This window comes from Takifugu rubripes, chromosome 13, assembly GCF_901000725.2.
Source record: "Takifugu rubripes chromosome 13, fTakRub1.2, whole genome shotgun sequence".
In the NCBI taxonomy this organism is placed as follows: domain Eukaryota; kingdom Metazoa; phylum Chordata; class Actinopteri; order Tetraodontiformes; family Tetraodontidae; genus Takifugu; species Takifugu rubripes.
Genome location: NC_042297.1, coordinates 20797785 through 20819368, shown reverse-complemented (window position 1 = coordinate 20819368; position 21584 = coordinate 20797785). Strand labels below are relative to the sequence as shown.

The window sequence follows — 21584 nt, the reverse complement described above, 5'->3', positions numbered from 1 at the left end:
GGAGAGAGCGAGGTCTGATTTTTGAGAAAACATCTCTCCCTTTGGCGTCTCTTCAGGTTAGTTGACAACCAACGCTGACTCAGACTTTTGGAACGGCCTTCTGTGACCGTTGTGGTCTTCCTGCTCCTCACTTCCTGGTCAGAAATCACAGATTAGGAAACTGGGACTAAACGCTGGTGCAAGGAGCAGCGACACATCTCATTTTAGTTTGGCGTTAGGAACGACCGTCCCCTCCTGCCGTTGATGGGGGGAGAGCAGTGCGGCATTTAGTGCTATTTTCGGCTTTGGCACAGGAGCAATAGCTCCGCATACAAAGTGGAAGCCATCAGGCCTCCGTCTTTCAAAAGTGCTGCCTCAGAATTACAAGGGACGTCTATTGGTTTTGATGGGGCCAATTCTTATTCACAAGCAGATGGGCCGTCGTTTAATCATTGGAAGCTGGCAGCCAGACAAGCGTAATGTGGATGTCTTCATTTCAGACGCTGCTACTGGAACCGCCGATGATCCATATTTGCTTTGTCCAGCAGTTAGAGAATGTCCTCCTTTTACATCTGTTGAAAGCACCGCGGGGGGTAAAAAGCATTCTCTGAATCTATCACCAGCTCATCTGCAGCGACAGCCAGAATCAGCCAGAATCAGCCAGAATCAGCCAGAATCAGCCAGCGAGGCCCTTTCGTTTCGGCTAAATCCGAGCTCGGTTTGGCTGCCGTCTCTAGGAGAACGCCTGTAATAACCGTGTGGATCACTTGGCTTTGAGCTCCTCCTCCAGCTAGCTTAGCACCGCTGCCACCAACATCAGCCATCAGTCATTTCATCCTCTTCTCGCCTGCATCCTGGTGAAGTGTCCGTCTGACGTTCTCCACTGTCCATCAGCAGGTCATGTGGGAGGGACCAAGTCATCTGTTGTCCTCACAGAAGAGCGGCTCCACGACCGACCGGCGCTCACGCCCCCCAAAGCAAAGGTGGGTGGTCCAGCTCCCTCTCACTCGGTCGGAGTTTCTCTTGCTGCCAGGCCCACCGAGAGGACACCTCAGGTATCACCTCTGCCCCCTCCGCAAGACACCACGACGGCCTCCTTCCAGCTCGCCGCCGCAACCCCACCTGCAGCCGTCAGATCCCTGCTGACCACCGCCGCTTCTGCCCGGGCCACACGCGTTCCCCCAGCGACCACCACCGCACAGCCCGCCTTCACCAGGAGAGCGGCGACCACGACGGCCGTCAGGACGCTGAGCAACAGGAGGATTTTTGCCCCGCCGGGACCCAGAGCAAGCACTGCGAGGGGGGGCACCGCTGTCTTTCTTTCCCCCTTCACCACCACCACCGAGTCGCCGCTGCAGCAGTGCAACATCAGCGAGAGGCTGTGGGTGAAAACAGGTGAAGCAGCTGCTGCACCGGCGGGGAAAATGGAGTCTCCCGTTTCTCTAACGTGTTGTGCCCGGTCTTTGTCCTGTCCTCTCCTCTTGTCTGCCTGTTTTTTTCCTGTCTTCATTTCTCATAGTCGTCTCCATCTATGTGAGAAGAAACAGGCTGGACAGCATTCAGAGGCAGAACCTGCGGAGGGGACTGAGTCAGGGCCTGCGGAAAGCTCTGAATGATAGTTCAGCCCAGGCTCAGGTCAGTTTTAAACATGAGCTTCCAAAAGAACCAATCACAAGCTTCATTTTCAGTTGCCACACAAAAATGACAAACGGCTCGAACGGTGACAGGAAGTGGTGCGCTGTCCTGATGCTCAGCATCGAGTGCCTCGTGTGTCTGGGAGGAAGCAGCTTTGATCTAGAGCAGGTTCAAAGCAGAGCGTGACCATAAAGGGGCAGCGGAGGGGGGGAGGGGGGGGGGGGGGGGAACAGCACTGCTGCGTTTTAACATGAGCTTTGGGAGAGAAATCAACTTCTCATGGACATAAATGGACCTGAGAGCTCTGCGGAGGTGTTGTGTGCCAATCGTTGGGCCCCCCACATGTGCCCCCCCCGCTCTTATCCTTCTCTCTCTCTTTTTGTTGCACCACTTTATTGCCCTTGTGTGCTCATTTGTTCCATTGGGCCTATAAAAAGCTGCATGTGGTCACGTGACAGGAGAGCACATTCCCGGTTCTTTAACGTGCTCTCCTGTCAGATCAAAGGGACATCCTGGACCCCGGATCAAGTACCCCACAGATGCCCCCGTCTGCAGGGAGACCGGGGCAGTACAGGGCAGAACGGCCGTGCTTTAGGAGGATCCTTCTCAAGGTGCCCCGTTAGGGTCCTTATAACAGCTGTTTAACGGGGGGACTTGTCCAGCTGTGACCTTTTGTCCTCGGAATGCTTCCCTCCCGCCCTCACCAGGAATCTCGAGGTTTGTTAGCGCAGCAGGAATTCCTGGCGAGGAGCCACGTTTAGGCTGAGGACGACTAATATAGGAATGAGGTTGAGTTAAAGAGTCCCAGGAGATCCAGGCTGATGTCCCTGGAGCTTATTTCTTTAATCTTTCCTTTACACACTCGTTCAAACGTTTTACCTGTTGTTGATGCACTAGTGGCTAAAACTGACAGAACTGAATTACTGAAAATATATATAAATATTTTATATTTCCTTCCCCTCTTCTCAGGAAGGGAGGGGCACCAGCGCCCCCTATGGGCCGGGACCACTGGCCATCATTCTGCTACCTGAAACCTGAATGTCAGTGTTATACCCCCCTCTCCCCCCCTCTCTCTCCCCCTCTTTCTCTCCCTCCCTCTCCCCCCCTCTCCCCCTCTCTTCCTCTTTCTCCCCCCCTCTCTCCCTCTCTCTCTCCCTCTCCCCCTCTCTTCCTCTCTCTCTCCTCCCTCTCTTCCTCTCTCTCTCCCTCCCCCTCTCTCCCTCTCTCTCTCCCTCCCCCTCTCTCCCTCTCTCTGCCCCCTCTCTCTCTGCCCCACCTCTCTCTCTCTCTCCCTCTCCCCCTCCCTCTCCCCCTCCCTCTCCCCCTCTCTCTTCCTCTTTCTCCCCCTTCTCTCTCTCTCTCCCTCCCTCTCTTCCTCTTTCTCCCCCATCTCTCTCTCCCTCCCTCTCTTCCTCTTTCTCCCCCATCTCTCTCTCCCTCCCTCTCTTCCTCTTTCTCCCCCATCTCTCTCTCCCTCCCTCTCTCTCTCCCTCCCCCTCTCCCCTCCCCCTCCCCCTCCCTCTCCCCCTCCCTCTCCCCCCCTCTCCCCCCCCCCCCCTCCCCCTCCCTCTCCCCCTCCCCCCCCTCCCCCCTCCCTCTCCCCCCCTCCCCCCCCCCCCTCCCTCTCCCCCCTCTCCCCCCTCTCCCCCCTCCCTCTCCCCCCCCTCCCCCTCCCTCTCCCCTCCTCCCTCTCCCCCCTCTTCCTCTTTCTCCCCCTCCTCTCTCCCTCTCTCTCTCCCTCCCTCCTCCCTCTCTGCTTCCTCCCTCTCTCTCTCCCTCCCTTCCTCCCTCTCTTCCTCCCTCTCTCTCTCCCTCCCTTCCTCCCTCTCTTCCTCTCTCTCTCTCTTCCTCCCTCTCCCCTCTCCCCCCCTCTCTCCCCCTCCCTCCCCCTCCCTCCCCACCCTCCTCTCCCTCTCTCCCCCTTTCTTCCTCTTTCTCCTTTCTCCTTCTCCCCCCTCTCTCTCCGCCCCCTCTCCCCCCCTCTCCCCCTCTCTTCCTCTTTCTCCCCCCTCTCTCTCTCCCTCCCTCTCCCCCCTCTCCCCTCTCTCTCCCCCTCTCTTCCTCTTTTTCCCCCCTCTCTCCCTCTCTCTCTCCCTCCCTTCCTCCCTCTCTCTCTCCCTCCCTCTCTCTCTCCCCTCCCTCTCTTCCTCCCTCTCCCCCTCTCCCCCCCCCCTCTCCCCCCTCTCTCCCCCTCTCTTCCTCTTTCTCCCTCCCCTCTCTCCCTCCCTCCCTCTCCCCCCTCTCTCCCCCTCTCTTCCTCTTTCTCCCCCCTCTCTCTCTCCCTCCCTCTCCCCCCTCTCTCTCCCCCTCCCCTCCCTCTCCCCCTCTCCTCCCCTCCTCTCTCCCCCTCTCTTCCTCTTTCTCCCCCTCTCTCTCCCTCCCTCTCTTCCTCCCTCTCTCTCCTCCCTCTCTTTCTCCCACCCTCCCTCTCTCTCCTTCCTCCCTCTCTCTCTCTCTCCCTCTCTCTCCTCCTCTCTCTCCCTCCCTCTCTTCCTCCCTCTCTCTCTCCCTCCCTCTCTTCCTCCCTCTCTCTCTCCCTCCCTCTCTTCCTCCCTCTCTCTCTCCCTCCCTCTCTTCCTCTCTCCCCTCTCTCTCCCTCCCTCTCTTCCTCCCTCTCCCCCTCTCTTCCTCTTTCTCCCTCCCCTCTCTCTCCCTCCCTCCCTCTCCCCCCTCTCTCCCTCTTTCTCCCCCCTCCCTCTCCCTCTCCCCCTCCCTCTCCCCTCCTCTCCCTCTCTTCCGCCCTCTCTCCCCCTCTCTCTCCCTCCCTCTCTCCCTCCCCCTCCCTCTCCCTCTCTTCCGCCCTCTCTCCCCCTCTCTCTCCCCCTCTCTCTCCCTCCCTCTCTCCCTCCCTCCCCCCACTCCCTCTCCCTCTCTTCCGCCCTCTCTCCCCCTCTCTCTCCCTCCCTCTCTCCCTCCCTCCCCCCACTCCCCCCCCACCGTCCCTCTTTGTAACGTTTGCTCTGCTCCTGTTTGCTGCTGTCTCAGCTGTGTTGGTTGGAGGTTGTGGATGGTGGGAGGAGAGCGCTGCGGCGTGTTGATGCTAAAGTGGCGATAAGAAACGTCGAGTAAATGAATTAAACTGCGAGACTGAAGGCTTTTGAAACTCCCACTGAGCTGCTTTTGGGTCTTCAAACAAATGACTTTCTGCTCTGGAAGTGTTTGCGCTCTTTGGCATTAATCTGTTGGCGTTTTTCACCCTCAGATAAAGTCGTGGGTATTTCTGCGGCGTGCTGGAAAGGCGGTCTTTTAATAACACCTTCAGAGGGGTGAAGCCCGAGAGGATGGAGCGATAATAAAGGAGTCTTTTCATAGGGCTCCTAACAAGGCTGAATTGAGAGGAGGCAGAGCGGCGACTCTCCGCTGCAGAGATTTCGGGCTCTCGGCGTTTCGGTCCAGCGGATCTCGTCCAGATGGGCTTAGATAACCGACCTAAATGGTTTCACCTCCTCCACAGACGTTTTCTTCCATGGCCATTTTCAGTGCATCAGTGCTCGTCAAAGTCCGCCCCACAGCAGGCAGATTTCACCTGTGGCACTTTAAGATTGGGAGCGCGGTGACCTTTCAGGGATGAAATGAAGCAGCGTTTGCCCTGAAGTTCCTGTTTATCGCTCTGTCTGAGGTCTGGCTCCTCTTTTCTCTACGCGGTGTAATCAACCTCTGGTGCTACTGCTGCCCTCATTAGCAGCTGCTCCACCAGGCCGGTACGGTTCAATATCGTTACATCTGGCTCACTTCTACACGACCTCCCGATCCTGCCTGAAGGGAAGAACAGCCAGTGTGTTATCTGACATCGCTGCGGCAGATATTTCTTTTCATTTCGACACCCTTTGATAGTCCCTCAGAAGGTAGACCTGTTCCATTTGAAATGCGGCTGCATTCTGCTTTAGTGTCCAAGTGATTCACGACATCGTGGCTACTGAGTCAGCGTTAGCGCCTAGAAGTGGAGCTGTTGGATGGATTTCACCAGCCCTGGTTTCATCCTTCATTTCCCACATTTCCAGCGCAGCATGCCTTATTCATTTATCGATTAAAAAAACATTCAGATCACTCACTGCTTTTTCGCCCTTATCTTCCGTCACGCGAGCCTATGGATTCTGCACAAGCATTCTTTTTTGTTTAGGAATTTAATAATGAAATATAATGCGTCTGCAGGGAATCGGTGGCCAGCCTGACTTTAAAAGGAAAAGTTCTGTCCAAAATCAAAACTTTATAAATTCCTGTTGAGCACAATGGAGCTAAATCACACTGGTGGTGCCTCAACAGCCCCATCTGGAATAAACAAAGCATCCATCCTGATTTCGCTAAGATAAGAGGACAGATGCTGGTTCCCTTCAGTGCTGGCTACTCAAGATAATCCACAAATTCTTATTAGCCTCCAGATGGAATCAATCACGAATGGCATCATTAAAGTTGCCAGTTTTCTATTTGTTGCAGTGTGTTTTTCTACAGTTTAGCATTGTTCTGTTAGCATGTTTTCGTTGTTTAAAGCCTTGTTGAAGGAACTTTAAAAAATGATTTCAGAGGATCATTCTGACATATTTACACAGGTGAGGGTTGTTTTTTTTGCTCTTATTCTTCATCTTCTTTTAACGATTCCTTTTTCCTCCTCAGGTAGAGACGGTCTTCGGTTCCCCCAACATGACAGTAGCTTATCACGTGACCGCTGGCGACACCGTTTACCCTCCTTCTGTTGTTCTGGATGCCTTGGAGTCGTACGGGCGCGATAAGCTGATCGCAGACCTGCGGCAGTACCTCCCCATGGTCACGGCCCTGCCCGTTCCAGTGGCGCCGTGGCGGCCCGGCCCGACCAGAGGCTTCCAGCTGAAAACAGGTCAGCGCCGGCGTCTGGGAAATACCTGCCGTGCCGGAGAGCTCATGGTGGGTTTGTGCTTCAGTTCTGCAGTTTGTGGGCACCGGAGACGATCCTCGGACCTGCTGGTTCTCTCAGATGATGGAACAAAGGCTGGAGAGGGTGTTCGCTGAAGCACGGGCAAAAGTGCTCACCACCAACAGCAAACTGTCCATCCAGGTACGGCCGTGTCTCACACTGCTGTGTGTCGGCGTGTTTCTGTAGGTTAGACCCTAAACCTGTAGGGTTCATTAACCGTTGTCTACAGCAAATCAGGGGAAATGAAGCGGTTTTGTCCCTCGTTAGACATCCACGTTTCTGCCTCATCAGGCCATTTAGCAGCAGATGGAAAGTGAGTGCTCTGTAATCAAAACTGTCCCTGAGCATATCAGCGTTTCCAACAAACCTCGCTGCTGCCATTCCTATTAATAGTTTTTTCTTTCAGCACAGTGGTGTTTCTATTAATTTGATAAGATGCCACATTAAAATGTTGTTTATGGGGAAATATAGCAGCCATTTTGCTCTCCTTTGTGCTTTGCCAGTTTCCCCATTTTGATGGACACATTCGTGCTCCTCCCAGAGCTTCACATGGTTACACATCCTTTTTGTTCCCTCCTACTCCCCCCAAGATGCTGAATGTCTCACAGGTGCCGTCCTCTCCGGCTGTGTCGCTGGTCTACGCAGTGAAGAATGGAAGTGTCTTCCTTAATGGCACTGCCGCCTCAAACCTCCTCTGTCAGCTGTCAGCGGAGCTGGTGGGCTACTTCCTGTTCTATCCACCACTTATCATCGCTGAGCGTAAGTCACAAAGTTCCAAAAGATAGTGTAACGAATAAATCCACATTAATTAATGGCTGTCAAACACTTTTTAATTGATCAATGAATGCTGTGTGTTAAGGTGGTATTTTAAGGTGGAAGTGCTTTGCTGAAAAGAAAACGTGCTGCGAAGTGTGTCGACCTAGTTTGGTAAATGTCATAAGTTAGATCGAGAGTCCGGTCTCGGCGTTTTCTGTACATCGAGAGGACCAACGTGCCGCTCAGCATCTTTCATCTTTCCTGGTTGTCACTGCTGTCTCACGTGCATGCGCGACGGTAACTTCTTGGACAAACGTGTTACCAGAGACGACCATCTTCTTTCTCCTGATTGTGCAAAACATTTTAATCAGATTAATCACAACGATGGGTTATTCTGCTTTACCGCGTTCATTTTGAGGGCCGTTTATTTGATATACAAGTATAAATGAAGACACAGCTGCACTGCTGCATTTCCTTTATTCCAACCTGGACTATCTCCAGGAAAAATGGTCACATCCTTCCAGGTCCTCAGAAATTTTGGACCTTTTTTATGAAAACTGTTGATGTTTTGGAGTCACTTAAAAAGAGTTGAAGCAAAGCCCCTGCTGTTAATCTCAGCTTCCACTGAGGGCAAAACTGAAGGACACATCTGAGATATGCTCCGAGGAAAGCAAATGGAGAGTGACAGGGAGTCGGAGGGAGCTTAAGCGCCGGTTGTAGTGGAGTCCCAGCGTGTGGCCCTGTTTCCACCCCAGTACAAACTGAGACTGACATGTAAACAGCTCGACAGAAGCAGATCTAGAAGAAAGGGGTAAGTTTAAAGGGGTCGCTACTGCCCTGGTGCCGTATTGAGTCCTGCAGGACAGACTGACTGGATCTCTTCACCTCGGCTGTCATAAATTCATTGTTCATGTCATTTTAAAAGAACTAGAACCAGATTTACAAAGTTCTACTAATGTTCCATAAAGTATCACAAAAACTGCCCAATAAAGAACAAGATTTCTTCCAATGGAGGCTTTTACAGAGCAGCCCAAACACATCGGAGAGGGAGTCGAACTACTTGCAGGGAAGCTGGATCCATTTTGCAGGAATAGCACCAGTAGCAGCACCAGAAATTCATCTTTGCCAACTTTGTTTTCCATCCTCTCATCCTGGTCCCAGTCGGTTGGGTAGTGCGGGAGGCCCAGACACCCTTGATCCCGCCACTTCCACCAAATCCTCTTGGAATGTAAAGGTATTCCCAGACCAGCCGTGAGACCTGATCTCTCCAGGGTGTCCTGGGTCTGTCCGGGGTCTCCTCCCGGATGGACCTGCCCATAAAACACCACTGAGCTGATCAGAGCCTCCCCAGGGAGGAAACACAAACCAGCTGCCCATGAACACAGGGTAGAACATGACTGGTAATCAGAGGGCGTCTCCCACATTCTCGGCGCTCCCTTATCCCAACGGCCCGGTTCAACCTCTGCAGTTCTGCCGACGCTGCCCCGATCCAGCCGTCGCACTCCCGCTCCCGATTCCCTTCACTCACAACCCTGGTGGAGAATCCACCCTTCTCCAGATGAGGACCATGATTCAGAAGAGCTCATTTGACTGTCCCAGCCAGAACCGGAGGTCAGTGCGCCCCCACCAGCCGGGGTCAGTGGTCACCTGCCCCAGGGTTGAGCAGGCAGTCTCAGAGATGGAAATGGCTTTTAAGAGACGGCTTTTAATGTGAGGTTGGAGAGACATTCATGACTGAAACGAACAGGAACTCAAACAAAGGCAGATGGCAGACGCCAGAGCTCAGCCAGGCCTGGAGTTTACAGCTACACGCACGTAAGCTGAAGGACAACAAAGTTAGTTTAGGTTTGGTGCAGCTGCATCATTTTACACCGGTGACATCATCGTTTTCATCCTGGTTCAAATGTTGAGAAAAACGCGCTCGTCTCAGTGAAGGTGACGAGCGTTTGTGCATCAGCTGCACGTCCAGCTTCCGTGTTCAGCGCAGCGATCTCCTGTCAGCTGCAGCGGACTCACTGCAGACTTTGATCGGTTCAAGAAGACGGAGCGTTGAACAGATCAGGCTCAGGATCACAGCAGGAATTGGGTCAAGGCCTTGTGCGTGCTGCCATCACTGAGCCCACTTCTGCTTGAGCTGGCCTGTTTTCATAAGCCCAGTGGGTTTTCATGGATCTACTTTAACTCCATGGAGTGTTATTGGCTGTGTGATCTGTGCTGAATTCAGAGGAGGTTAAATGGCTGCTGTTTGGCATCAACCATCAACCACAGGAGGCCACTGGAGCCACACGTGGTCGCTGCAAAGAATCACCACAAAGATCCAGCTCAAACTCCGGGTTTGTTGTCTTTTGGCTTCTACCCATGTTGTGATATTTGGTATTGTGGAGGAATCAAGTTGTTTTCATCTTTTAATAAGCGGATGACTCCAGAAATTGAATAATAACTTGGCTTTTATGGCCGTTGTGTTCAGAGGTGGCGCCTCTTGGTCCGCTGAAAGAGGGCTGCTGTGCAGGAAAAATGAGGAAGAGAACCCCAAGTCAGGACTGCGAGACTCCTGGGACGAGTAAGACGTGTTTGTGACCAAGAGAGCGACGCCGCCACAGCACGTTGGCCCTGTTTACCGCCACCATCAGGGAGCTCGCCGTTCACAGCGAGTGTCAGCAGATGCTGTCAGCGGCTGCCGCCTCACTTCAAAGCAAATTACTAGAGTAAATAATTAACAGTGGGAGATTCTCGCGCCACCTTTTGCTCCGCCCTGACGGGAGCCAGGCACTCGGAACGCTGCCGTCCTCCTGCTCCTGCTCTGCTCTTCAGCAGCAGGAGGAACAAGAGCTCTGAAACTCACAACTGACGTAAAATATGAATTATTCCACTAATAGCATTTTGTCAGATCGTATTTTTGTGACAGCTGATAATGACTTCTGGATGGCAGCAGAGGCTCATGGGAGTCACTTGAGAGTCTGGCTGTAAGGGGGACATTTGAGTGTGGTCCAGGACGTGCGTGCTCACACACCTGCTCACAGGTCAGAATGCTTCAGTCAGTTGATGCAATAGCTCGGCACGTCTATCAGGAAATGTGAGAGGAAGATAAAAACTGGCGTATTTCTTCTATTTTTAACCAGCATTATGTTGGTAGAACGAACAGCGACATCTGGTGGCACACTGGAACCACAGCAGAATGACCCATCACTCCTCTCCCGTGCACGTGCAGTCGTGTAATTCCCAGTTTCTCCACAGCAGTTCCAACCTGCAGCTCAATGACTTAATCAGCCGCAAAATAGATGTAGCAGCCCGCAGCGCCGCCTGGTGCTGCACGCCGTTAACCTGCGAACGCTCACAGGGTCCTAGTGGGAACTATTGTTTCACAGCTTTCAGGTGTTTTCCACAGGTGAAGCAGAGAACCAAGTAACAGACATCTGCTTCTTTCTTTACATGGAAAGCCTGATTGAGACAACTGATGTGACCTGTGTGTGTGTGTGTGTGTGTGTGTGTGTGTGTGTGTGTCCTTGTGTTTAAAGCAATGGAGTATCACAACCTGAACACTTCAGTTGCCACCAGAGACTACTGGGTAATTACAGGTAGGAACACATTTCTGTTTCTTTTCTTTATTATTGAAGCTTTTATTTTCTTTATTGTCTCAACATGTGCAAATGAGACAAATGTTTCTCGTTAAGGAGGCAGTAAAAGGAGTTATATATATGTATAGCTGACAGATAACTCTCAATTTATTGTTGAACATAAGATGAGTGCAAAAACGGCCTTAAAGCTCCATGGAACCTGCTTTATGTCCTGTTACTTCAATTCTCCGCTTGAAATATTTGGTGGGTGTGAAGCAACAATCTGTAGACTAAAGTCAGGATAAATTGATGTCATAAGATGACGTCATGAGATGATGTCATGAGATGATGTCATGAGACAATGATGTCATGAGATGATGTCATGAGACAATGATGTCATGACATGTCATGAGACGATGACGTCATGAGATGATGTCATGGGGCGATGATGTCATGAAACAATGATGTCATGAGATGATGATGCCATGAGACAATGATGTCATGAAACAATGATGTCATGAGATGATGATGTCATGAGAAGACATGAGGAAAAAACACTTTTTAAATGAACGCTTTAGATTTGGGCTCCACCAACAAGAGTGTGGAACACTATTACTACTGATAATAACAGTATAATAACTACACCGTTGTAATAACAGGGTTTTCCTGGGTATCTGTCAAAGTGCTTCTTCACATAATCATCATCACTTTATTTTGCATCAAAGCCTGTGTGCTGATGTTAATTAACTAAACTCTCATTTACAGGAGCAATTAGACACATAATGAGTCTTTACATTTGCCGTGTGTGTGTGAGTGTGAGTGTGTGTCCTCATATTTTATGAATTGCAAGGCGAATATGCTTCTCTGTGGGGAACGCTCCAGGGAACGCTCCAGGGAACGCTCCGGGGAACGCTCCGGGGAACGCTCCAGGGAACGCTCCCTGCGATGCTTGACAGCGGCTCCTCGCCCTCCTAAGTCAGTTCAAGGTCGATCCCTTGATAATGACATGAAACAGATAAACACAGGACCTGAACACGGGACCTGAACACGGGACCTGAATGAAGTTTTCATCAAAGAATTTCACAGAGAACCCTGAGAATCGGTGCTAAATCTAGACCCTCTTTGATGGCCAACTCTTATTTCTTTTATCTTCTGGCCGTCCTTTCCCCGTCCATGTCCACTTGTAGTCATCCAGGACGTGGAGAACGCCAGCTTGGAGGGACAGTACCAAAGCTTTGCCAGTCTAATGGAGCAGCGTCTGGCAGAACTGTTTGTGCTGGCGGGCCGGCAGGGGACTCGCTTCCGAAGGGCTACGGCCGTGGGCGGCTTCACCGTGCAGGTAGGGAGCCGGGGATGAGGGGCCACGGGGGGGTGGGGTGGGGGGGGGGGGGAGTAAACAGCCAGCTAAGTGCAGGGAGGGTGAGAGAGCAAACGCTCATTAATGAGGGCAGGAATCCAGCAGTTTGGGGGGCTTAAACTGCATGAATATTTTATCATATGCTAACTTTGATACAAACTTGCTGGCTCTCGCCTGATGGCTCCTGGTCAGCCTTTGATGATTACAGAGTTATTAGGCTCATCCTCAAATGGTTGCTGTTCAGAACAAGCCTGGAGGGTAAACGTTTACTCGCTCCCTTCGTCTACCGACCTCTTCGTGCCCGGCACTTCCACAGTTAGCACTCGTCTGTCCGTCCTCCCCATCAGATGGTGAACATCCGCAGGATCTCGGGGTCGAGGAACCGAGCGGAGATGACCTACTACGTCCAGCACAACAGCGTCCCTCTGGCAGGCGCGTCAGCAGCCAAGGTCCTGAACACGGTCGACTCTCAGACCGTGGCGCTCACCCTGGGCTACTTCGTCCAGCTGCAGGCAGAACGTAAGCACAGCACCCTTCTTCCATTTGACGAGTGGGCGAGTGGACAGAACCGCTGACACGCTGGCAAACAGCCCTGACTCTGGGAAGAGGAGCAGGTGTGTGAGCCAGTGGAGAAGTTAGGATGAGAGGGGACACTGGAGCCCAATTAGAAGAGAGGGGGCAGGGGAAGGCTGAGGGGGAGGGGAGGCTGGCAGACTGTTGCCTGTAATGGCTGCCGCACGCTCACTGTGCGAATAAGGTCTTTCAGACCGTTTGTTCTTCTTTATCTCAGCCGTGGTCAAGAACCCTCCCAATAACCTGTGGATAATAGCTGCAGTACTGGCCCCCATCGCCGTGGTCACCCTCATTATCATTATCATCACAGCCGTGCTCTGCAGGAAGAATAAAAGCGACTTCAAAGCCGACGCCATCGGCAACCTCAACCCCCGAGCTAAGGTGTGGAACTTTCCTCCTCTCTGTCTGTTTCATCGGTCATCTGATAAAAGATGATTTACATTTATCCCAATTCTCGTAGGAAACCAGAGCTAGTTATAGCGCCACCTTTATGTTGTAACCTGCTGCTTGTCTTGCTTTGTTCTTCAAACACATCAAGACAAATTGTGGGATGCAGTCTCCACTGGCCTCAGTGTGTATTTCTGTATAAATCATCTGAGGGATTACGTGAGAGCTAATGAGCTAATGAATAAAAATAGCAAATCATTAGCGGCAGCCCCAGAGAGCTTTGTCTTTGCTTTTGTTGTACGGTGACAGTAATTGTGTTTAAAACTCAACGGGAATTTCAACATTTTCTCTCCTTTTCAGATGACGTATCGCAGAGACGTGGGCTATTTCCACCAGGTATCGGCCTCAGAGTCCTCCCCTTGGTACCCATCTGTGTTTCCATCTTCAGGGCTCAACTGCGGGATTTAAAAGGGATCGTGCGGCGCTGCCACCCGCTATAGATTCTAATAAATTCTGCTGTGCAGGAACAAACCTCAACAAACCAGATTTTCTCGACTTAAAGTCTATTTCCTGTTATTCTGCGTCGTGCATATTTAATGCCAGAGTTGGAGGTTTCTGGGCCAGCGCCCATCTGGCAGGATGAGCTTTCGCGTTATCGTTGCCTCAGAACGCTCAAGGTCAAAGTTCTCGCTCCGTCTCAGTGGCTGTTGTCTTTCCTGTCGATCATGGGCTCGTTTTCACACGTAGCCTAACGGGCAGCACTTCTCCAAGGCTTTACTGTTAATTAATATTGGACATCTATCGTCCACTGAAGCCTCAGCATGTTCAAGAGAACCAGTATGTCGATTTTATCTGCACAATTGTTTGAGTTTAAATATGACTTATAAATGTATTTAGAATTGATTTTAGGGTTATACATTGTGTGGTGTTCTTGTCACATAGTGGGGACCAAAATGAGGACATTTTTGTCTTTGATTTCACCCCTAACGTGTCCATCAGCCTGTCCAGGGTTTCGACTATGCCAAGCAGCACATGGGTCAACATGGCGGGGACGAGGAGACGCTGCCCGCCAGTCAGGACACCTTAATGATGTCCTTACAGATACGGGACACGTCACTGTCACTGGAAAAGACGCTGCACCAGGACGGGACGGCCGACAGGAGGACCTTCACTAACGACAAAAAAAGGTATTAATGTGCCTCAGCTCCTCAGACTGATGTCGCTCATGGGTCCAAACTGAGCCTGACACACACACTCGCACACTCACACACTCACACAGACACACACACACAGACACACACACTCACACACACACACACTCCTCTGTCTCATTATTCCTACCACCAGCCTAATGACTCATGCAACCGCTGAGTGAATGCTGATTTCGAGTGAATAAAGGAAGGATTCATTCACATAATCCAGCCTGCAGACACTCAGTTCCACGTCTCTCATCATTATTCATATATTTACAGCTTTGTTGCTGCATTTGCCCTTATTTTAGTTTTCTTGAGCCACTATTGTTGCACACATGATGCACAAAGTTCCCTACTTTGCTTCCATTCTTAAAATAATCCCGTCCTTGGAGCCAGGGTTGTGCGGGTGCCTGTGAACCCCAGGTCAGGATTAAACACACACCCAGCTCCCACTGGGGGGCCACCGGCGTGGTCTCTGCTTCTGTTATCATTTTTACCAGACAATTAGGGCCGAGGCCGCAGCGCTTTGATGTCACCGTCGGCCTCCTGCTCCTCTGAGCTGCCTCTTAATTCTGACGCCATTGTTTGGCTGGACCAGCCTTGTTCTACTCTGCAAGGCAGTAAAAGAGGCTGGTGCAGTGCACGCTGCACTTGCTGTGTCCACAGAGCAAATTCACAGCAATGTAATTACCCAAAGATCTAAAGAAAAGGGTTCAGTTAAGGAAAACATACAAGGGCTGAAGCACCCAGCAGCTCTAGGATGGTACAGAAAGACTCTCAAATTAGTTCTCTAATTCTTCTGAAAACTGTTCTTTTCAAACTACACTCAATTCCTTTGGTTCTGTGAAAAGCTTTCAACAATAATCCATTATGTCTCGATTTGGGCTCGAGAGGAGGTGAGTTTGCTAAAGCTGAGGATGACATAACCTGGATAGGAGCCCAGCTTCCGGAAAGCTCACCGCCTCTTGTTGCTATGGTTACTTGCAGCAAGTTGCCGAGCGAGGACGGTTCCGTCATCAGCAACGAATCAGAGAGGCTGAAACCCGGCAGGGGCTCGACGGCAATGAAAGTCACAGCGCAGCAGAAACCGACAAAGGAAGAGACCCGCAAGAAGGACGGTGAGAGTCCAGAAACAAGCTAACATGCTAACATGCTAACAAGCTCAGGTGTTTCACCAACAACGCTCATAACAAAAGGGATGAATATGCAAGAGACAGACAGTGGTGTGTCAGACACAGCTCAGTGCACACACACACACACACACACACACACACACACACACACACAGACGTGCTGAAAGAGCATCTGATGTCACAGTTGTAAGGTGCAGAGCAGCTAAAGGGAGGCGAATATTGGCCATTCTGATCTCATCTATGGTGGAGGGTGGGCTGGATCGGCTTAATCCCGCTTGGACACCTTCTCCTTGTAATTTGCCTGGTGTCTGAGAAGGAATTTTGGTGCAAACTCGTATGCAAAACGTGACGCTGGTGATTATCTTTTGGGATCTGCTGCCTGCGTCTGCTGCTTGTTCCGTTAACACGGATGAATGATGATGTTTGACATAATCTGTCCGACAGAGCGGGAGGGAGGTGTGACACTCTGTTCCCCTTTGACTGACAGTGTACTGATTAGAGGTATTTGTAGTTTCTAAGTGAGTGAACTCCCTCTCTGCTCCTCAGATCCGTATGACACCTCCTCCGGATCCCTGCAGCTCATTTCCATAAAGCCTATGGTGGCGCAGACCAACTACTCGCGCGCTGCGTCCTTCGAGCGCAGCCAAGACTCGGTCATTGTCAACGGAGAGGTGACGTGACCCAAACTCACACGTGCATGCATGCAAATAAAGGCGTGAACAGTCGAAGGCTCTGATAAGTTTGCAGCACCTGCCATGTGATGTCCTCACCGCTCATGTGGGGGAAAAGAAATTGCTGGATGTGCAGGTTTAGCCATATTTACATTTTGGATTGATTGGAGGTGGGTTTTTTGCCTACGTTGTCAGAATCACCAAATCCACAAAGACCTGATGAAGCAGATTAGCTCATACAGTAGTTTGCATTTTAATATCTTAATATCACTAATGCCCTTTTCACTGCTCGTGGGAGCAGGAGTACGAACGGTCTGAAATTCTCTGCAGAGGTCATAAGAGTCCCAATTATGGTGCTCTGCTGAGCACACGTAAGCTGAGTGTCAGCACAGTTAGCATGTTATGGTACATTGCTAGCAGAGTCCGGGAGGTTTTCCTGTCAGTTCTCTTTGCACGGTCCAAAAATCAGGTTGAGTGGATACTGGTGAGCTGTTCAGGGCGTCTTCATGCTTCCCCCTCCCAGTGAATGCTGGGATAGCCCCCCCCCACCCCCTGGGACTTCACCTGCAGTGATGTTTGATCTTGTGCTCATTGGTCCCTACAGGTGAACTTGGCTCTGAAGCAGAAGTCAGACATTGAGCACTACAGGAACAAGCTGAGGCTCAAGGCTAAGAGGAAGGGCTATTACGACTTCCCCTCCGGTGAGGGCGGCAGCAACAGCCGGGCCTTGGTGCAGACACAGCAGCACAGCCACGAGAGGACGGCCTTCGAGTCCGACAGGCCTGCGGAGGCCGACGACGAGCAGGGTTCCACCTACGTCAAGTCTTACAGGAGGTGAGTGGAGAGCCAAGGTTGCCCGACAACAGCAGCTCAGCACGCACGCCACCCCGGTTACTCACCTCATGACCATCAGTCCTGATAGTCTCATAGCTACAGTATCATATTGAAGTCAGGTTGGATGCCTCAGGGTTCTAAAACCTTATGAGATTCCTGTATTTTGAGCTGTTTGGGGTTAATATCCGTCTCACTAGAAACACTGAAAATAAAGTGAAACCTGCTGCTGTGGCCTAATTCTGGAATGACGCACCTTGTTTGAAGCAGCAGGCACTCCCAGGTAGGACAGCAGGCCTACCGCAGCAGGCAGAGTCTGAGCAGCCCCAGTCCTGGAGGAACAGAGATGGACCTGCTGGTTATGAGGGAGAGACCCAGGAGAGGGATTCGCAACAGCGGCTACGACGTGAGTCCCGTTCGTCTGACACCTTTAGACGTTTGAAGGGTGCGGCAGCAAAAATGCTTCCATGGTGGTGGATCCACCCCGGAAGCATGATTACTAATTAGTGCTGAATCTGCCCTTGTAGGATTTTACAACCCAGCTGCTGAGTTTGAAATCACTCATATCCCACTGGGGTCTAGTTTCCAGTGTACCCCAGTAAAGCTGAAAAAAGAGACGGGCTCATTCATAATTAAGAGGTGGGATTTACGGGGGCATTTCATTCTGATGTGCAACACATGGGAGGATGGCTGATTTATGCTTCCACACCTTTATTGTGCCATTACGGCTTCGGTCATAAATTCTAATGCTTGTGCTCCCAAGAGTAATGGAGCAGAGCGTTTGGGGAAAGGTGTTCTTGTTCTGCTCTGTCATTTTGTAAAAAAAGAAGATGAGGAGTGATGGAACTTCCCTGAACTGCCCCGGAGCTGCTGGCCAATCACAGCATGGAAGAGGAAACTCCGGTTCTGCACATCATAATCGGGCCGTGGAGCAGCAGGACTCAGGTCTGAACAGGACACGCTGACAGATGTGCTGAGGATTTGCTTTCATCTCATCAAAGGCCGTCGAGCAGGCACCAGCTACATCCTCACTCTTCCAGGCCCGAGTGGTCACAGCAGAGTTCGAGTGGGGTGGGGGCAGATTTATGAGGTGCTCTGGGTCCTCTGTGGCCGGCCTCTGTTCACCAGCAAGCTGTGACTCACTCATTCATTTATTATGGGATGGAAGGGCTGCACGGATGGCAGAAGGAGGGAGGGAGAAGAATGGATGGACCTTTATGAATTTATGTTCTGGCTGAATAATTGAGATGCAGCGGACTCGTGGAGGACTTCAGGAAACTCTGGGCTTTTCTTCTCGTCTCTGAAGGTTTCGGCTGACCCGATGTTCCGCTTTGTTTCAGACCGAGCCCGAGTTGATCGAGGAAACGAACGTGGACCGCCTGATGGGGTCTCGGCGATACACGTACGGACGGGGCCTGAAAGGCCACTCCGAGACCTCCAGCCTGAGCTCGCAGCCGTCCATCGACGAGGTGAGACATCAGATGCACCTGCTGCTGGAGGAGGCCTTCAGCCTGGCGTCTGGGGGCCAGCCCACGTCCGGAAGGCATTCCCATCACCACCACCCATCTCCGGATAAGTACAACCACGTATCTCCCCCCCTCCCGTACACAGACGTGGTGACCAGCGCCCCGGGCACCATGAGCAGGCGGGGAGGGCTTCAGTGGGTACCCTCCTACGGGACAGATGTGTATCAGTGTAGCCTGCCCAGACCGGTGAGTGGGACACAATCCCGACGCTCCGTGAGGAGCTGCGTGGAGGTGAAGAGACCTCAATGTCTCCGTCTCTCTTTTGAAGGCCTTTCACTTCACACAACTTCCAGAGATCGCCATGGGTTCTCCTCCGCCTCTGCCCCCTCGCACTGGTCCTCCTCCTGGGATTTCTTTAAGACGGTAGCGTTAACAAATCTCTCCCTCACACACACACACACACACACGGGCTCACACACTGCCTTTCGTCCAAAGTCCACTGGATCGTGCTCATTTATTCACATTCACATTGATATGCTTTCAGTAGATCTACACTAGGTAATGTTCTGTAACCAGGGTGATTTTAGGCTTTGTATAAATTTGAATATTGAGCTAGTGCATTGGGAGATGGGCAGAATGTTAATGAGCCTGTCTCCTGGCTCTGAGGGACGCGTCTGCCATCTAGTGGCCTTGACTGCTCATTTGTTCCTCTCCAATCCTCTGTCCCACTCAGCTCCACTTCTGACTTGGGGCCTAAGGGAAGGAGCTCAGAGAAATCTGTCACGGAAATGCAGCGTCAACGTGACAGCAGCCCGTATGGGCCAACAACCAGAGCAGCACTTCCATCAATTACTGCGGAGCAGCCTGTGTCCAATTACTCAGGTAACCAGGAGATCTCTCTTTTCTACACTGCTGATGTGATCAAATCCCTGAGTTGAATGGATTCCCAATGCATTTGATTCCGACTGCCTCTTTTACTTTTGCTTTGTGTAGGAAATCCAATAACGGCTGTCTACGCCATCCCAGCCTCCAGGCCGGGCTACACAGACAACTTTCTGTCCACGCCGCCCACCTCCTACCACAGTCCCTCTTGGATGTCCTACCCACCTGAACCTGATGACGTTCCACCACAGTGGGCAGACTCGGTACGGCTCCTTTATTAGTCAGCGTGAGGGTTACGTTTTGCTCCCCCAACCTCCAGAAATAGAAAACAATATAACAACAGCAACCCGTCGGCTGACACGACTCACACCACCCCGATATCACCTCCTGCTGCAACACGAAACAGCCTGAACCTCCTGACTCGCCACTTTCGTGTCTGTTTCAGTTGCCGTTGCCTGGATATGTGGAGGCTTTTCCTCATCCTCGCTACCCACAGGGGAGCCACACCCGACTGTCCCTGCAGTATAACCAGACGCCCGAGCTGCCCCCACCCTCCCACAGCACAGTGTCCCAGCAGAACCTGCCCTCGGTGGTTAAGGACATGGACAACATGCCCCTGAGCAGCCTCTCCACCTCCGCGCTTGTGCGGGCGATCCGCCAAGAGGTGGCCAAGCTGGCCAAGAAGCAGAACGACATGTTTGAGTTTTAATTCCGTCCTGGGGGGACCCTGGGGGGTGGATATGGGGGGGGGGGGGGGCTGTGCAGACAGTGCAGATAGTGCAGATGTTGTGCAGACTCATTTTTCTACTGTATAATGAACTTCTGGAATCACTGACAGATTTTGTTTCACATGCCAGACAGGTATTTTCGAGTTTTTTTACATGAAATATTTGATCCTCTATGATGATCCATCCCTTCTTCGTTGCTATGTCAACATTATGGAGACATAATGGATTTTTTCTTTTTTCAAAAGTGAATCAGCGTCGAGTAAGAGGAAAGGCATAAAGTGGGTTTATTGTTTGTTGTGAGGCCTGAACACCTCCTGATGGTTACAGTCATGATGTGTGTTGCGTCTCCTGCAGGTTCAGAGCATCGTATCCAGCTCCGAACGTCCCTGAAGGACAGGAAAGAACATTAGCAACATTCACCACACTGAGGCTGATTCATTCACAAGAATTCGAGCAACAAAGACACAAGACAGGTTGGATTTGAAATGGTTTCAGTTTCAATCCAATTGAGCGGATCTTAAGTGACAAAGAAGGGAAATCATTTGTTTTGTGACAGATTTTTCTTAGTATTGATTTATTTATCTTTTAGATTAAAAGGATAGTGAGCTAGAAGAGCAGGTTCAAGAGAATTTGTGTTGGGTTTCACGAAATCTCCAATTTCAGACGCTCTTCTTCGTGCCGTTACGCGATGTGTCAGTGGTTCTAGGACGGGACCGAGCGTCGGGTCGGTTCTCATGACCTCTGGTGTTTACAGTTTGGTTTTCACCCTAAATTCTGAAGGCATCATAGTTCAGACACGTCGAAGGGATGCCCTTCATAAATAAAGGAAAAGTTAGTTCAAAGTCAAAGAGATCAACACATGCCAGTGGAATAAGAGCATGAAGTCGCCTTAATTTCATTGATTTCTAAAAATGAATGAAATGAAAAGATAAATATGAAACGGTCTATAAACGGGGTTGCTGAGGATCTCGCTCAACCTGCAGGCGAATCAGAGACGCCACGAAAGGGTCCTGCCAGCATCTTTCCACACAGCCGTCCTCTGGGTGCTGGATGAAAAGATGCTTCTTTGTCTCTTTCTCTGCCCACATTCACTCTTCCCTGTGTGTCGGTTCAACTCCTCTCTTTAACCGCAAAAACATCTCTTTTCCCCAACATTCCTGGTCCATATAATCCGGAATATAGTGAGTGTGCACAGGGATGGAAAAGGGAGCGATTATTAATGGAGAAGATTAATAATGAGTGTGTATTCTATAATTCTGAGTGTATTTATATGATGCAACATGAAGTGAGCTCTATATATTAAACATTTACTTTTTTGTCTTCCTGACTGGTTTCCTCGTTTACTTCCTATCGGGTTTGATGTTCCTGTGAAGGTAGAGAAATAGAAGCTCCTCACAAAAGTTCTGTTCTGCAGTTTTACTGGTTTCATTAAACATTAATGTCACATTAGACCTAATTAACACCATGATCACGATGAGATGAGAATAGCGCTATAATCCAGAATGAATTCAGGGATCTCTTAATCATCGAGAGCTCTAATAATAAGAACCT

General features: G+C 50.9%; 1 protein-coding gene across 4 annotated transcripts in view; it reads left to right on the top strand.

Annotated features, from left to right (window-relative positions):
- The window catches only part of kiaa1549lb (KIAA1549-like b), a 34139-nt gene extending 14107 nt beyond the window's left edge, over positions 1 to 20032 (top strand). The window contains exons 3-22 of one of the 4 annotated variants that reach the window (XM_029846405.1): positions 874 to 1374; positions 1499 to 1614; positions 6226 to 6445; positions 6510 to 6643; positions 7093 to 7261; positions 10774 to 10833; positions 12000 to 12151; positions 12517 to 12688; positions 13053 to 13123; positions 13490 to 13525; positions 14129 to 14316; positions 15310 to 15440; positions 16002 to 16126; positions 16731 to 16960; positions 17225 to 17363; positions 18298 to 18669; positions 18752 to 18846; positions 19157 to 19305; positions 19417 to 19568; positions 19751 to 20032. In XM_029846405.1, the coding sequence (XP_029702265.1) occupies positions 874 to 1374; positions 1499 to 1614; positions 6226 to 6445; positions 6510 to 6643; positions 7093 to 7261; positions 10774 to 10833; positions 12000 to 12151; positions 12517 to 12688; positions 13053 to 13123; positions 13490 to 13525; positions 14129 to 14316; positions 15310 to 15440; positions 16002 to 16126; positions 16731 to 16960; positions 17225 to 17363; positions 18298 to 18669; positions 18752 to 18846; positions 19157 to 19305; positions 19417 to 19568; positions 19751 to 20014 (3476 nt within the window). In that variant the 3' untranslated portion in view covers positions 20015 to 20032. Of the gene's footprint in view, positions 1 to 873; positions 1375 to 1498; positions 1615 to 6225; positions 6446 to 6509; positions 6644 to 7092; positions 7262 to 10773; positions 10834 to 11999; positions 12152 to 12516; positions 12689 to 12959; positions 13124 to 13489; positions 13526 to 14128; positions 14317 to 15309; positions 15441 to 16001; positions 16127 to 16730; positions 16961 to 17224; positions 17364 to 18297; positions 18670 to 18751; positions 18847 to 19156; positions 19306 to 19416; positions 19569 to 19750 lie in introns of all 4 variants that reach the window. The other 3 variants (XM_029846404.1, XM_029846402.1, XM_029846403.1) reach the window with 3 other exon arrangements.
- The last annotated feature ends 1552 nt before the right edge of the window (positions 20033 to 21584 follow it).